At 45.0% G+C, this 14,586-nt stretch overlaps 1 protein-coding gene across 1 annotated transcript in view; it reads left to right on the top strand.

The window, feature by feature from the left end:
- Positions 1–14,586, top strand: part of LOC126425048 (UDP-glucosyltransferase 2-like) — a 115,692-nt gene that overhangs the window by 23,720 nt on the left and 77,386 nt on the right. Inside the window, exon 3 of the mRNA XM_050087957.1 lies at positions 9,054–9,276. Coding sequence (XP_049943914.1) covers positions 9,054–9,276 — 223 coding nt within the window. The remainder of the gene's footprint in view (positions 1–9,053; positions 9,277–14,586) is intronic.

Here is a 14,586-nt window from a genome sequence, read left to right on the forward strand (position 1 = left end):
ATCGGATGACAGGTGCGGGCGATGTTAGTATTTGGCAAACGATTGTGCGAGGCAGGTTTACGACACCGCTAGCATCGTATAAGGCAGTGCCCGGTGGACTCTGTATACAAATGTGAAGTAATGAGGCAGCACAGGGCACCGACGTGCTGTGAAAAACCTGTACGTTGCAGTTAGAACAACACCTAGATACATGTGTGTAGGGGCCGAAGCCGGCTGAGGAAAGCTGAAGTTGTAAGTATCACAGAGCACTCCACTTGTAACATCCAAAGAAACTACGTTGACATATGTACAACTGGCCATTAAAATTGCCACACCAAGAAGTAATGCAGATGATAAACGGGATTAGCTTTTCAGAGCATTCACACAAGGTTGCCGCCGGTGCCAACACCTACAACGTGCGGACACGAGGAAAGTTTCCAACCGATTTCTCATACACAAACAGCAGTTGACCGGCGTTGCCTGGTGAAACGTTGTTGTGATGCCTCGTGTAAGGAGGAGACATGCGTACTATCACGTTTCCGACTTTCATAAAGGTCGGATTGTAGCCTATCGCGATTGCTGTTTATCGTATCGTGACATTGCTGCTCGCGTTGGTCGAGATCCAATGACTGTTAGCAGAATATGGTATCGGTGGGTACAGGAGGGTAATACGGAACGCCGTGCTGGGTCCCAACGGCCTCGTATCACTAGCAGTCGAGATGACAGGCATCTTATCCGCATGCCTGTACCGGATCGTGCAACCACGTCTCGACACCAGAGTCAACAGATGCGGACGCTTGCAAGACAACAACCATCTGCACGAACAGTTCGACGACGTTTGCAGCAGCGTGGACTATCAGCTCGGAGACCACGGTTGCGGTTACCGTTGACACTACATCACAGACAGGAGCGCCTGCGATGGTGTACTCAACGACGAACCTGGATGCACGAAAGGCGAAACGTCGTTTTTTCGGATGAATCCAGGTTCTGTTTACAACATCATGATGGTCGCATCCGTGTTTGGCGACATCGCGGTGAACGCCCATTGGAAGCGTGTATTCGTCATCGCCATACTGGCGTATCACCCGGCGTGATGGTATGGGGTGCCATTGGTTACACGTCTCGGTCACCTCTTTGAACAGTGGACGTTACATTTGAGATGTGTTACAACCCGTGGCTCTACCCTTCATTCGATCCCTGCGAAACACTACATTTCAGCATGATAATGCAGGACCGCATGTTGCAGGTCGTGTACAGGCCTTTCTGGATACAGAAAATGTTCGACTGCTGCCCTGCCCAGCACATTCTCCAGATCTCTCACCAACTGAAAAGGTCTGGTCAATGGTGGCCGAGCAACTGGCTCGTCACAATACGCCAGTCACTACTCTTGATGAACTGTGGTATGGTCTTGAAGCTGCATTGGCAGCTGTGCCTGTAGAAGTCATCCAAGCTCTGTCTGACTCAATACCCAGGCGTATCAAGGCCGTTATTACGGCCAGAGATGGTTGTTCTGGGTACTGATTTCTCAGGATCTATGCACCCAAATTGCGTGAAAATGTAATCACATGTCAGTTCTAGTATAATATATTTGTCTAATGAATACCCGTTTATCATCTGCTTCTTGGTGTAGCAATTTTAATGGCCAATATTGTAGTAACCTTATTGTCCTACAGTACCGGAATAACGTGATTATCGGTTAAAATGTTATACGTGTACCGCTATCGCAGTAACGAAATGAATTACGATACGTAAAGTAACCCCCCCCCCCCTCCCACCCCTGAACATGGACCTTGCCATTGGTGGGGAGGCTTGCGTGGTTCAGCTATTCAGACAGCCGTACCGTAAAGTTGCAACCACAACGGAGGGGTATTTTTTAAGAGGTCAGACAAACTTGTTGTTCCTGAAGAAGGGCAGCAGCCTTTTGAGTAGTTACAGGGGCAACAGTATGGATGATTGATTGATCTGGTCTTGTAACATCAACCAAAATGGCCTTGCTGTGTTGGTACTGCGAACGGCTGAAAGCAGGAGGTAACTACAGCCGTAATGTTTCCAGAGGGCATGAAGCTCTACTGTATGATTAAATGATGATCGCATCCTTTTCGGTAAAATATTCCGGATGTAAAATAGTCCCCCATTCGGATCTCCGGGCAGGGACTACTCAGGAGGACGTCGTCATCAAGAGAAAGAAAACTGGTGTTCAACGGATTGGTGCGTGGAATGTTAGATCCCTTGCAGGAAGGGTAGAAAATTTAAAAAGGGATGGATAGGTTAAAGTAGATATAGTGGGAGTTAGTGAAGTTTGGTGGCACGAGAAACAGAACTTCTGGTCAGGTGAATACAGAGTTATAAAAACAAAATCGAATAGTTGTAACGCAGCAGTAGGTTTAATGATAAGTAACTAACTAGGAGCGCGAATAAGCTACTAAGAACAGTATAGTTAACGCATTATTGTAGCCAAGATAGATACGAAGTCCACACCCACCACAGTAGTTAATAGGCCAACTAGCTCCGCAGATGAGTAAGAGATTGAGGGAATCTATGATGAGATAAAAGACATTATTCAGATAGTGAAGGGAGACGAAAATTTAATTGTCATGGGGGACTGGAATTCTATAGTAGGAGAACGAAGAGAGGGAAAAGTAGCAGGTGAATACGGACCGGGGGTAATGAATGAAACACGAAGCTGCCTGGTAGAATTTTGCACTTAGCTCTTGGTTTAAGAATCATGAGAGAAGGCTGTATACGTGGAAGAGATCTTGAGACACCAGAAGGTTTCAGAACTATTATGTAATGGTTAGATAGAGATGTAGGTTCAAATGGTTCAAATGGCTCTGAGCACTATGGGACTTAACATCTGTGGTCATCAGTCCCCTAGAACTTAGAACTACTTAAACCTAACGAAACTAAGGACATCACACACATCCATGCCCGAGGCAGGACTCGAACCTGCGACCGTAGCAGTCGCGCGGTTACGGACAGAGCGCGTAGAAACGCTAGACCACCGCGGCCGGCGAGAGATGTAGGAAAAAGATTTTAATTGTAAGTCATATCCAGGGTTACATGTGGACTTTGACCATAATTTATTGGTTCTGGAGCGTCATTCCATTATGTTACAATGAGAATGGTATGTGGCGTAACGTTACCAATGATTATGTTACTTGCCGGCCGGAGTGGCGGAGCGGTTCTAGGCGCTTCAATCGGGAACCGCGCTACCGCTACGGTCGCAGGTTAAAATCCTGCCTCAAGCATGGATGTGTTTGATGTCCTTAGGTTTAAGTGGTTCTAAGTTCTAGGAGAATGATGACCTCAGATGTTAAGTCCCATAGTGCTCAGAGACATTTGAACCATTATGTTACCTCCGTACCGCAGTCCAATATCGTTATTCAGGCCAAATAACGTTATTTCTATTTTGTTACTATTTCGTTACCTTCTGGAACGTAATTCAATATAGTTTTAGCAATGACGTCATTTGACATAACGTTACTCACTCTTGATCCGCAATTGCGTTCCAGTCCGCGATAACACCATTCAGGCCAGTTTCGGTATTAGATACTTGGTATGAAACATAACTCGAAAAAAAAAACCGTTTTAGCCCACTACACACATCAAAATGTTTTGCATCACCTCCGTTCCGAAAGATCAGGAACCTGTACAGAAAATTGGAACAGAGATCAACATAAACATCATTTCCACCCATCTTTTTTGCTCATCAAAACCACACATTGCATATTGTACCACCATACAGTGAAACCTTGAGAGGTGGTGCTCCAGATTGCTGTACACATCGGTGCCTCTAATACCCAGGAGCGCGTCATCTTGCATTGATGCATGCCTGTATTCGTCGTGGCATACTATCCACAAGTTCGTCAAGGCACTGTTGGTCCAGATTGTCCCACTCCTCAACGGCGATTCGGCGTAGATCCCTCAGAGTGGTTGGTAGGTCACGTCGACCGCAAACAGCACTTTTCAATCTATGCCAGGCATGTTCGATGGAGTCCATGTCTGGAGAACATGCTACCCACTCTAGTCGAGCGATGTCGTTATCCTGAAGGAAGTCATTCTCAAAATTGTGCACGATGGGGGCGCGAATTGTCGTCCATGAATGCCAAGCCAATATGCTGCCGGTGTGGTTGCACTATCGGTCGGAGGAGGCATTCCATGACCGCCACCGGCGTACGTCGGCCCCACATAATGCCACCCCAAAACAGCAGGGAACCTCCACCTTGCTGCACTCGCTGAACAGTGTGTCTAAGGCGTTCTGCCTGACCGGATTGCCTCCAAACACGTCTCCGACGATTATCTGGTTGAAGGCATACGCGACGCTCATGGGTGAAGAGAACGTGATGCCAATCCTCAGCGGTCCATTCGGCATGTTGTTGGGCCCATCTGTACCGCGCTAGATGGTGTCGTGGATACAATGGTGGTCCTCGCCATGGACGTCGGGAGTGAAGTTGCACATCATGCAGCCTATTGCGCACAATTTGAGTCGTAACACGACGTCCTGTGGCTACACGAAAACCACTATTCAGTATGGTGACGTTGTCAGGATTCCTACGAGCCATAATCCGTAGGTAGCGGTCATCTACTGCGGTAGTAGCCCTTGCGCGACCTGAACGAGGCATGTCCTCGACAGTTCCTGCCTCTCTGTTTCTCCTCCATGTCCCAACAGCATCACTCTGGCTCACTCCGAGACTTAACGAAATACACACATCGAAAAAGTTTTGCATCACACCGGTTCCGAGAACTCCTGAAGATAGACGTTAGTGGATATTGTATCACAGACACAGTCTCTTTGATTGTTCAGAGATGTCACTAAACCCACCCAAAGCTGTAAACAACCATGCATGAGCAGCGCCTTTTAGACGGAGGGGGCCCGACTGCCGATCAGTTCCACTAATTCCACCAGGAAGGAAGTACACGGCTCGTATTATCTGTGGTTCAACCATGCCTAGACAGTCAGTACCGCGATTCGATCGCGTCCGCATTGTTACTTTGTGCCAGGAAGGGCTCTCAATAAGGGATGTGTCTGGCTCACTCAGAGACGTCTTGACACATCCCTTATTGAGAGCCCTTCCTGGCACAAAGTAACGATGCGGACGCGATCGAACCGCGGTATTGACTGTCTAGGCATGGTTGAACCACAGATAATACGAGCCGTGTACTTCCTTCCTGGTGGAATTAGTGGAACTGATCGGCAGTCGGGCCCTTCCGTCTAATAGGCCATGCTCATGCATGGTTGTTAACAGCTTTGGGTGGGTTTAGTGACATCTCTGAACAATCAAAGAGACTGTGTCTGTGATACAATATCCACTAACGTCTATCTTCAGGAGTTCTCGGAACCGGGGTGATGCAAAACTTTTTTGATGTATGTATTTCGTTAAGATTCGGACCCCTGATCGTTACGTCCTCAAGGCTGGCCAACCGCTGCGCTGCGCAATCGCCTCTGTTCAGCGCAACGTCGGTTTCGATGTAATAAACTCAATGACACACTTTCCTTTGTTTCTCTGCACGCTCTGGCGTGAGTCAGCCCTCTCTCCCAAACCATACCTCTCGATCGATCTGACATATTACAACCCCTGCCCTCAAGGGGCTGTAACAGTACATATAAATGGATTGTTAGTTAACTGAATTATCATTCTCAAAAAGTTATGCTATCTCTGTAGCACGTAATTTTCCACATGAAACTTAATTCCAAGATTCTAATTTGCACATAAAAATTCCACTCGATAATTACAAAAAGAGAGTCTGCGAAATCCATTGCTGGGATGCACATTTTTCTTATGACCACTCAGAGCACATTTTCATATACAATAAAATTTTTGTATTTCATTGGAGAAAGAGACGTTTCCACATCATAGCTGTTCCGAATTTCTGCTTGTGGATGACGCTCTTGTTCGATAGCAAAACCGTGATCACTGTCTGTTGTAAAAACATCACCCTTTTCGTCTATTTCTTGCTCTATCGCTGACACCTTCCTCCACTCACAAACTAACAATATCGTCAAGCTCGTGAAAGTTAAAACTGATACGTTGTTCAAGCGAACACATTTTGTACTAAACTGTACCGTACTGAATGAGAAAGGTACGTAGTTCACGAGGCGCTGTCTAGAAGACCTGTCAACAACACGTGTAAACAACAAACAAAGAAGGCGATAACCGAACCGACAACAAAACATTTTAGGGTGGGCAATTTAAGGAGGCTAGGGAGAGTACATCTACATCTGCATTACATGGATCCTCTGCAAATCACATTTAAGTGCCTGGCACAGGGTTCATCGAACCACCTTCCCAATTCTCTATTATTCCAATGTCGTACAGCGTGCGGAACGAGCTTTGATTTCCCTTGTTTTATCATGGTGATGGTTTCTCCCTATGGAGGTCGGCGTCAACAAAATATTTTCGCATTCGGAGGCGGAAGATGGTTATTGTAATTTCGTGAGAAGATTCCTCCGCAACGGAAAACGCCTTTCTTTTAATGATGTCCACCCCAAATCCTGTGTCAATGCAGTGACACTCTCTCTCATATTTCGCGATAGTACAAAACGTGCTGCCCTTCTTTGAATTTTTTCTCTCTACTCCGTCAATCCCATCTGGTAAGGATCCCACACCGCACAACACTACTGAAAAAGAGGACGGACAAGCGTAGTATAGGCAGTCTCCTTAATAGATCTAATACATTTCCTGCCCTTCCAATAAAACGCAGTCTTTGGTTAGCCTTCCCCACAACAGTTCCTGTGTGTTCCTTCCAATTTAAGTTGTTTGTAATTGTAATTCCTAGCTATTTAGTTGAATTTATGGCCTTTAGGTTTGACTGATTTAACGTGAAACCGATTTAACAGATTCCTTTTAACACTCATGTGGATGGCCTCACACTTTTCGTTATTTAGGATCAGTTACTAATCACCAGTTTTCGCATCAGCCTAAGACGGCTGCTCAGATTGTCTCCCAAATCGTTTATATAGCAAGGGTCTATAACACTACCTTGGGGAACGCCAGAAATCACCTATGTTTTACTCCATGACTTCCCGTCAATTACTACGAACTGTGACCTCTCTGACAGGAAATCACGTATCCTGATGACGATGATGTTTGGTTTGTGGGGCGCTCAACTGCGCAGTTTTCAGCGCACGTACAGATTCCCAATCTTTGAGCAGTCCACTTTCATGAATGATGATGAAATAATGATGAGGACAACACAAACACCCAGTCATCTCAAGGCTGATGAAAATCCCTGACCCCGCCGGGAATCGAACCCGAGATCCCGTGCTCTGGAATCGTGAACGCGACCGCTAGACCACGAGATAGGGACATCACAAATCCAGTCACATAACTGAGTCGATATTCCATAAGCACGCAATTTCACTACAAACCGCTTGTGTGGTACAGTGTCAAAAGCCTTCCAGAAATCCATAAATACGGAAGCAATTTGAAATCCCTTGTAGATAGCATTCAACACTTCGCGAGAGTAAAGAGCTAATTGTGTTTCACAAGGACGATGTTTTCTAAATCCGTGTTGACTGTGTGTCAATAGTATAGAAGCATTCCGCCACAGCTGACATCGTGGAGTGAGTTCGAAAGTTTCGAGCGTTCTCAGAGACCACATCGAGGGAGTTAAAGGCTAGATCAGTTACCTATCGACAGCGTGTGCAAGTCGAAGTAAATGGGAGGCTAAATGGGAGGCTACTGCTGAGTTATTTGGTTGCTGAAGGGGAAAAGCTGCAAAATGTTCGTTAAACTTAAGAAACTTGCACCTGATAAACCATTGGTACTGCAAGTGATAAAGTCTGTTGAGAGTTCGCGCTTACAGCCTATGCAATGACATATGCGGTTGGATAGAAAGTTTTCTAACAGACAGGGAGCAGTATGTCATCCTGAATGGGGAGACTTTAACAGAAACAGGCGTAACTTCAGGTGTGCCCCGGGCAGCGTAATAGGTCCTCTGCTTTTTACGATTTATATAAACGATCTGGTTGATGGTATTGACAGCGGCCTTAGACTGTTTGTCGATGGTGTTGTAGTCTACAGGAAAGCAGTATCACACCAAAGTTGTGAACAAATCAATGAGGATTTGCAGAAGATAAATGCGTGGTATAATGACTGGCAGTTATCTCTCAATATTAGTAAGTGTAACCTACTGCGTATAACAAGGCGAAAATCCCCATTAATGTATGAGTACAAAATAAATTATCAGTCTTTGGAAGCTGTAACATCTGGGTGTGACTATTCGAAATGATCTCAGATGGAATGATCAGATTACACAAGTAACGGATATGGCGAACTCTAGATTGCAGTTTATTGGTAGAATCCTGAAGTGATGCAGTCCTTCAACGAAGGAAATAGCTTACAGTACATTAGTTCGTCCAGTCTTATTGTTCGTCTGTATGGGACCCTTACCAGTTAGGTCTGATTCAAGATATTGAGAGGGTCCAAAGAAGAGCTGCAAGATTCGTGACTGGTACATTTAGCCATCGCGAGAGCGTTATAAATCTCATAGAAAGTTTGAAGTGGGACGCACTTGCAGATAGACGACGCGCTAAACAATCTTCACCGAGGATGTAGAGCATATATTATTACCACCAACTTTCAAATCGCGTAATGATCATCATTCAAAGATAAGGGAAATAAGAGCTCGTACTGAGGCGTTCAGACAGTCGTTTTTCTCTCGCGCAATCCGCAAGTCGAAGAAAGGGCGGGGGGCGAAATATGACTTTGGCGTGAATTGTGCCCTCCGCCACACACCGCTTGGTGGCTAGCGGAGTATATATGTAGATGCAGATGTAGACGTAGATGTAAAGTCTTCCAGTAGCGCTCCAGTGAAATGGACCTTGTGTCCCACCACGGCTAAATGACAAAATAAGCATGTTTCTGAAAACCACTACAGCAGACGTCCGTACCATGGAGCACTTCGAGTGTTGAGCTAAACCAAGGGGTTAATCGACCACGCCTTATTATTCCATTCTCTTCGGACACCAGTCAATGAGTTTCTAACGTATCTTGAAGATAAAGACATCACTATCGTTTTCAAAGCTGCTGAACCACCAACATCGTCAGACGGTTGCCTTCCTTTTATTGTAGGACCTGAAGGATTTTCTCGACTCTGCAAACGAAGGGGCTGTCTTCATGAGCCTGGGCACCAACATCCGCAGCGATAAGCTTGGCGAAACCAGCAGGCGGGCCTTCCTGGAGGCCTTCCGGGAGCTGCCGCAGAAGGTGCTCTGGAAATGGGAGTCCGACTCCCTGCCTAATCAGCCGTCCAACGTCAAGATCATCAAGTGGGCTCCTCAAAACGACATTTTGGGTACGTGCACTTCATCTTCATACACCACTCTCTATACTTACTCTATCAGGACACGTCTATTAGATCAGCAGCTATCTGACGCCCCCTTTGGAGGCGATATGATAGCTCGTCAAACGCATGTGTCGTCTAGAGCGACGATTTCGACGAGCATAAACATTGTCTCTGCCGCAATGAAGAATCAGCCGAGACACTTTTCATCTCGGTAACTCAACTACTTGTCTAGTCTTGATATACTATGACCCATGTATTGTGCAGCTATTCTCTACCCTGTTCAGAGTCGGTTAAGTCGCGACATGCTGCTCTCTCCCTCCCTCTCTATTCGTTTAGTCGGTTCCGACTCTCCGTGACCCCACGAAGCACTCCAATTCCTTCTGTCCTCCACTTTTTGCTCTAATATTGACCTTTTCGTTCTCTTCGCAGTCCATGGGACTCTAAGAAGTTTCCTCCAGCAACACAATTCAAAGGCGTCCATTCTCCACCGATCTGCCATTCTAATGGTCGAGGTCTCATATCCTTACATCACAAATGGAAAGACTATAACCCTTACAATACGGATCTTTGTTGCTAAAGTTATATCTCTACTCCTTAAAACCTTGTCAAGATTTGAAGTTGCATTTCTACCAAGCAGCAAGTGGCTGCAGCCACCATCAACAGAAATCTGGGAACCGAGAAAATTAAACGTAGACACTACTTCCATTATTTCTCATTCTATTTCTCATGAAATTATACGTGTAGTTTCTATAATTTTCGATTCAGTAACATTCAGCCTAAGACCAGCTTTTTGACTTTCTTCTTTCACCTTCAGCAAAAGTCTTTAATTCTTCTTCAATTTCTGCCAACAGTATAGTATAATCTGGGTATCTGAGGTTGTTTATATTTATTCATGCTACTTTCATTCCTGTTTCTTCTTCATCTAGCCTGGCATTCGTCAGAATTTGTTCTGCATACCGATTCAATGAGTAAGGTGATAATACGCAACCTTGCCGTACTCCTCTCTGAATCTTGATCCATTTACTTGTTCCATGCATAATTATCATCGTGGCTTCCTGGTGACAGTGTATACTGCTATTCCCATATTTTTTTAGTACTTCCCATAATTTATTGCCATCGCCACATTCAAAGACTTTGGCATAATGAAGGAAGCAGAGATACACACCTTTCCGGAATTTTCATGCCTTTCCCATAATCCACCGCATGTTGGCAATTTGATCTCTGATTCCTCTTCCTTTAGGAAATCCCGCACTATATCACTATATACTACTTGCGTCATACGCCGCATCCAGCGATAACTTTCGACCGCCACGCTTGATATATTTTGAAATTGAACAGACTTTCCTTGACTTCTAGCTGCTCAGTCTGGCATCTGCACAGTGGGGTACTTAGCCGACTTCTGGCAACACTGGTATCCAAGGCATATACTGTATCTGTGTGGGACAAGTTAAGAAATTACATATGGCAAAATGATAGAGGTAGTGAGAAATGGAGGTGAAATAGGTTTTATCTATAGTTGAAGAATACCTTGAAGCTACGTTAAGTGAAATGGGCGAAGTTATGAGAAAAGAATACAACATTACGCTAAAGGATACTTAAGAGATGACATTCATGAAGTTGGCCGAAAATATTTTCAATTTATTCTCTGTTTATTGGTAGAAGTCATGGACACTAAGTTCCCAAAGTTTCAGTGATGTAATCGCCACCGAAGTGCCTGAAAAATAATTAAATGTGTGATGTAGACTTCCCGCCAAGCTACAGTTCAATACTAGCTCTGTGAACGACGAGTCTGTGGTTTACTTTCAGGCAACCTTACAGGGGAGACATCCAGAATGTTTTGATGTGTACTCTTTTCTTTTATACGGTAGTGGAAATCGGTATATCACATCTGTAGGAAAACTGATATTATCGGTTGGAATAGTTGTGCATAGTGTACACGCAGACAAATGGTGTCGTTTTTTATGTCAGTAGTACAGTGTTTAACAAGACATCAATGATTCAGATGGTAGAGGATGGAACCAACCGGCTGATATGACCGAGCTGTTCTAGGCGACCCCTACAGTCGCAGGTTCGAATCCTGCCTCGGTCATGGATGTATGTGATGTCCTTATGTTAGGTTGAAGTAGTTCTGAGTCTAGGGGACTGATGACCTCAGATGTTAAGTCTCATAATGTTTAGAGCCATTTTTTAATCTAGCCTACCTCTTCTTCCAGGAATTTCGGTCCATATTTGTCATTCATAGTCAATTCGGTCTTTTCTATCGAGATCATCAATTACTGCAACTACTACTATCATCATCATAGTTATTACTACTCTTAGCAGTATTAGTAGTCACTATTGGTATATTTGTTGAAGTAATTAACGTCAAAATAATATCTCAGATAGACATAACTGAACCACAAGTCGTCATCATTATATCCGGTTTTGGTTGAGGCATCCTTACCTGTTCCAGTTTCATGTAGCGTGTAGCTGGTTTTCCGATCTCTTCTTAGGACGCCCAATACTCCTTGTCCATTGATACATACATCTGTATATTAATTTAGGTAATCGTCATTTTTTCTTTACGCCTCTGTTTTCTGAAGTATGCTTTTGACGCACAGTTCAAAACTGAACCGTAAATTTACTTTCAACTTCTTTTTCTTAATGAATTTACTTTATTTACTAGCGATTCATCAAGAACATTAACACATTTAATCACACTAGGTGAGCGTGGAAGCAGTTGCCAGGAAGTAACTAACGGAAACTATGAAATTACTTTTAACAAATGTGAATTTTATTCCTAAAAACTTTTTCAAAACAGATTTAAATCATAAGCAGAAAAGCACCCTTGAAACATCAAGTTACAATTTTATTTACAGGCAGAAAGAACAATATTAACAGTATGAGACTTCGGGCTGAGAAGCTTGCCTGCTCCCTTTCAACATGGCCGTGTCATGACCGCTCACAACAACCTCTGAAAGAGTACAAATGGTTCAAATGGCACTGAGCACTATGGGACTTAACTGCTGTGGTCATCTGTCCCCTAAGACTTAGAACTACTTAAACCTAACTAACCTAATGACATCGCACACATCCATGCCCGAGGCAGGATTCGAACCTGCGACTGTAGCGGTAACGCGGTTCCAGACTGTAGCGCCTAGAACCGCACGGCCACTCCGACCGGCTAAAGAGTACACTGGTACAAATCTGCAACACACCAGATTACTTTAAACTAAAAAAAAAAAAAAAATTTAACAACTCACACGTAAGAGGGATGGAAATGGTACAACACTCAAATTATTTGCCACCGAAAGTGGAATTTGTTTTCTTTTTTAAATGACTCTTACGGTTTAAGGGTGGCAACCTTATAACCTAAAATGACTATTTAAATAAAACTCATAAAATGCAGACTTATATAAAATGTACAACATGCTCTACACTAAACATATGCCACCTCACAAGATGAGAGGCAAAATAAAAACATATTTCAAGAATTCGGCCTTTAAGCATAAAATTCGTTAACACAGAATCCGACAAACATGACAGAGGCGGTTATTAACGTACGGCAGACACTAACTGCCTAACAAATGCGGACGAGAGACAGACGAACAAGCTGGGGACGAGAGACTGACCGAGAAACACGTAGAAATTAACAAGTAAATGAAACAACATATCAGCAATCACTTAACTTCTAATAAACTGCGATGTCTGGCGACGACCTGGGGCAGCACCCCCCAAATGGCTCTCCCGAACCGTCCGCTGCCAGCCGCTTCAACGGACGCAGGAAGGCGCGCCGATCTCCCGTCTCACGGGGTCACAGCTCGCACCGGCCAGCCCGATGTCGTGGGTTGCCTCCTGTTGCTCTCGTGTCGGCCGCGAAGCCACTACCCCTCGCTATACGGCGCGGCCCACTGGACTCACGTGGCGACCTCACATGCGCCGACGCTCCAGGTGGACAAGTCATCTGGTGTCCCAGTGCGCGACCGACCAAACGATCGATCCAACCGCCAATGCTCATTTCCTGAGCAAACCCAAGCAGACTGGCGGCCTTACGCTAAGCGCAAATTGAGACGCGTATAGCGCGACGCAGCGCAGCGCGCATTTTTGTAACTTCACAGGTTCAAATGGGGCCGCGCAAATTGCGACGCGACACGCGCCTGCGCCAGGTCGCGCGGCGTTGTGGTTGGGGCACAGTTTCTCGCGCCGCGCGTCGCGCTTGCCTCGCTAGCACCGTGGGAAATTTGAGGAGGGGAGCGGAAAAGTAGCCCTGCCATATGCTCACATCGGAACGGCGCATATCAGCAGTGATAGAATTGCCAATACGATAAATTTTGCCTTACTGTGTACTGAATTTTATTGCCTTTGGGTACTCTTTGGTTTTTCGCCATTTAAACGCTCCAGCTTTCTTCGTTAGCACGTTATACTTTTCTGTTATTTATATCTGCATAGTTTTGTTTTTCTTCTGTCAAGAAAAATGTATACTTCAGTAACTGATGAGCTATTGGCCGCTGGAATTTGCACCATATGCCTCCGTGATGTTTTCAGATCGCAAGAAGGGACAGAGGGTAGTGAATAAGGAAGCAAGGAATATTATAAAATCATGTGATTAAGAATCAAGGCAGGAAAGTAAAGCAAGGTTATATTCTCGCTGCCTAGTAAGCTAGCGTATCTGTACGATCTGTTACAAAAATTTAGAAAGAGATAATCTCCACAGGTGTGACCCCTTTGTTCTTGTGGTAAAAAGCGTCCAAGATCTGAAGTATAGAAGTTTCACTGTGATTACTCTGATATGTATGTAATAATGTAATACGACACACTGTACTACATGCATTTGAACAACAAACACTCCTGGAAATTGAAATAAGAACACCGTGAATTCATTGTCCCAGGAAGGGGAAACTTTATTGACACATTCCTGGGGTCAGATACATCACATGATCACACTGACAGAACCACAGGCACATAGACACAGGCAACAGAGCATGCACAATGTCGGCACTAGTACAGTGTATATCCACCTTTCGCAGCAATGCAGGCTGCTATTCTCCCATGGAGACGATCGTACAGATGCTGGATGTAGTCCTGTGGAACGGCTTGCCATGCCATTTCCACCTGGCGCCTCAGTTGGACCAGCGTTCGTGCTGGACGTCCAGACCGCGTGAGACGACGCTTCATCCAGTCCCAAACATGCTCAATGGGGGACAGATCCGGAGATCTTGCTGGCCAGGGTAGTTGACTTACACCTTCTAGAGCACGTTGGGTGGCACGGGATACATGCGGACGTGCACTGTCCTGTTGGAACAGCAAGTTCCCTTGCCGGTCTAGGAATGGTAGAACGAT

This window comes from Schistocerca serialis, chromosome 10, assembly GCF_023864345.2.
Source record: "Schistocerca serialis cubense isolate TAMUIC-IGC-003099 chromosome 10, iqSchSeri2.2, whole genome shotgun sequence".
In the NCBI taxonomy this organism is placed as follows: Eukaryota; Metazoa; Arthropoda; class Insecta; order Orthoptera; family Acrididae; genus Schistocerca; species Schistocerca serialis.